Here is a 2,317-nt window from a genome sequence, read left to right on the forward strand (position 1 = left end):
TCTAGGTTTGGCATTTTGGTGCCTGGGGCTGCCCCTATTGGCTTAACATGTCCTCCTTATGTCTGGCAGATTATCGAGCAGGCATAGCTGGACTGGCGCGTAAGTCCTTGGCACCATCTACATTACGGGCATACACATCTGTGTGGCAGGACTGGGAGGCTTACAGGGTTAAGTATGGGGATGCGGGTAAGTCACAGGAGGATTACTTGTTAGCGTTTGTTTGGGGTCACTACGAAAGGGGTAGATCTAAGGCAGCCATGGCTGCTGCGTTAGCAGGTATTTCCTTTTACTCGAAGATTTACCAGATACCCGATCCCACCAAGACATTTGTGCTATCTAGGGCTCTTAAAGGTTGGGCCAGAGATAGACCTGCTTCTGCGGATGACCGCAGGCCCATTGATTTAAGATTGCTTCGGGACCTTATGTCAATATTGCCATCAGTGGCTGTGAATGATTTTGAAGCCTTGCTCTTCCGGTGTGCTTTTTCATTTGCTTTTTTCGGTGCCTTTCGGGTCAGCGAGCTGGTGGCGGTTAATAAACATTCGGAGGTCACCGGATTGCTGTCCAGAAACGTGCTGATTAAAAAAGTGGGAAGTGGGTTTCCCTGAAATCTCATACCATACCGGACATCTGCCCTTTGCACCTTGGAGGCCTTTACAGTCAAGCGAAGACGGCGGGGGGTTTCCAATTTTGAGTTCATGTAGATTCTTCCCCTCTTACTAAATTTCAGTTTACGGCAGTTTTTAGGCAATGTTTGCTTTGGGCTTGAAGAGTGAAGACTATGGTACTCACTCGTTTCGCATCGGTGCTGCTACGTGCGCTGCGGCTGAAGGAATGCCAGCGGCTGCTATTCAGCAGATGGGGAGGTGGAAATCTGCTGCTTTTAAAAGTTATGTTCGTTGCGATAAGTTGTGATGTTGCACCTGTTGCGCCAACCCAGAAACGCTGCTTACCCGTCAGTTTTTGAAAGATTAGCTTTCAAAAACTGGGGGTGTGAGGGATTTTTTACATTTTTTCCTCCGCGGGGGCCTTAATTACAATTGGCTATACAAGTGGTCCACGGGAGGTTTTTTAAGTTTTCTCCTTCGCCTGGGTTTATGTACTAACATTGTACGTCGCATGTGTTTTCGTTTACATTGGTTTTGGGTTCACAAGTACATTATCTGACGGTTAGGTGTTTTCTTCTTCAGCATCCACAGGCTCTGCGGAGCAAGTATGGCTGGTGGGCCACTCCTATATGTTTTGGGCTGAAAGACACCCTCTAGCTAAAAGAGCGGTTATGCTAATGGGCGGCCGCAAAGTTAGATGGCTAGGAGTCCGAGGATTGCATTGGGATTCCCTTTTGGGTCTGCTTTTTAGCCGTGAGAGGCAATGGGGCCGTCCTGATTGGTTGATTATACATTTAGGAGGTAATGATGTAGGTCAGATCAAAGGCGTCGAGTTGATACTAAGAGTCAGAGAGGATTTGGATAGGGTATTGTCCCATTGGCCGGGGGTACGTTTAGCGTGGTTGGAAATTGTACCTCGTTTTAATTGGAGAGGGTCTGTAGATGTAGTTGCTTTGGACAAAGCCAGGAAGAAGGTAAATATTGCAGTGGCTAAGTTTGTGTTGGCTGCCGGGGGTGTTGTAATTAGGCACCCTCTTTTGGTTCTGGAGAATGCCCACTATTTTAGGTCAGATGGGGTACATTTATCGCCTTTGGGAATGGGAATTTTTCTTAAAGGTATTTTTTCTGTTTTTGATTAGCTATTTTGTTGTTGGGTGGCAGGCTGCGGTTCATGGAACCTGGCGTGGCGGGAAGGCGCTACTAACCAGCAGCCACATGTGGCATAAGCAGTCGTCCCCCAATTTTTTGTAGTAAGATTTATATGGGCTAGAGCTAGGTAGTGGTAGCGCCTTCTTTTGCCACCCTCTTTAATTAAATTTGCAATTTAGTAAATAAACCAATTCTAATTCGACCTAAGCTATCGTTGTCCGTGTGGTTATTTCATTTAGAAGTTAAGCTTAGCATAAGAGGTTATTATGTTTTTTATCACAATATATGTATGAACGCCTTATGAGATTCCTGGATATCTTTAATTAACTGTGCAGGAAAGACTATAAATAAATATAAGTCCACTTTACAGATTTAAATGGCTATCTCTGTGACCCAATATCATTACAGTAATGACAAGAAGAAGGTAAGTTTCTGCTACTTGTGTTCCAAGAAGTAGCCAGCACCAAGTTCTTCTCTATGACTTTGCCTAAAATATACTCCCCCAAATTCATTCTAAGACTGAAGGCTATATAAAAGTTATTATTCTCCTGGTGATTGTT

General features: G+C 44.8%; 1 protein-coding gene across 1 annotated transcript; it reads left to right on the top strand.

Moving 5' to 3' along the window:
* Window positions 1-257: 257 nt before the first annotated feature.
* Window positions 258-1,747, top strand: LOC148501627 (uncharacterized). The gene is made up of 2 exons (XM_088450192.1): window positions 258-594; window positions 1,191-1,747. The coding sequence occupies exons 1-2, from the start codon at window positions 258-260 to the stop codon at window positions 1,745-1,747; spliced, it is 894 nt and encodes a 297-aa protein (XP_088306318.1).
* Window positions 1,748-2,317: the final 570 nt, after the last annotated feature.

This window comes from Taudactylus pleione, unplaced genomic scaffold (genome assembly GCF_031769625.1).
Source record: "Taudactylus pleione unplaced genomic scaffold, aTauple2 ptg000510l, whole genome shotgun sequence".
NCBI lineage: Eukaryota > Metazoa > Chordata > Amphibia > Anura > Myobatrachidae > Taudactylus > Taudactylus pleione.

Excerpts from the sequence above, each read along its gene's own strand:
- LOC148501627 (XM_088450192.1), top strand. The coding sequence starts at position 258 with ATGGCTGCTGCGTTAGCAGGTATTTCCTTTTACTCGAAGATTTACCAG. Across the intron at positions 595-1,190 it reads GCTGATTAAAAAAGTGGGAA|CATCCACAGGCTCTGCGGAG; the intron begins GTGGGTTTCCCT and ends TTTCTTCTTCAG.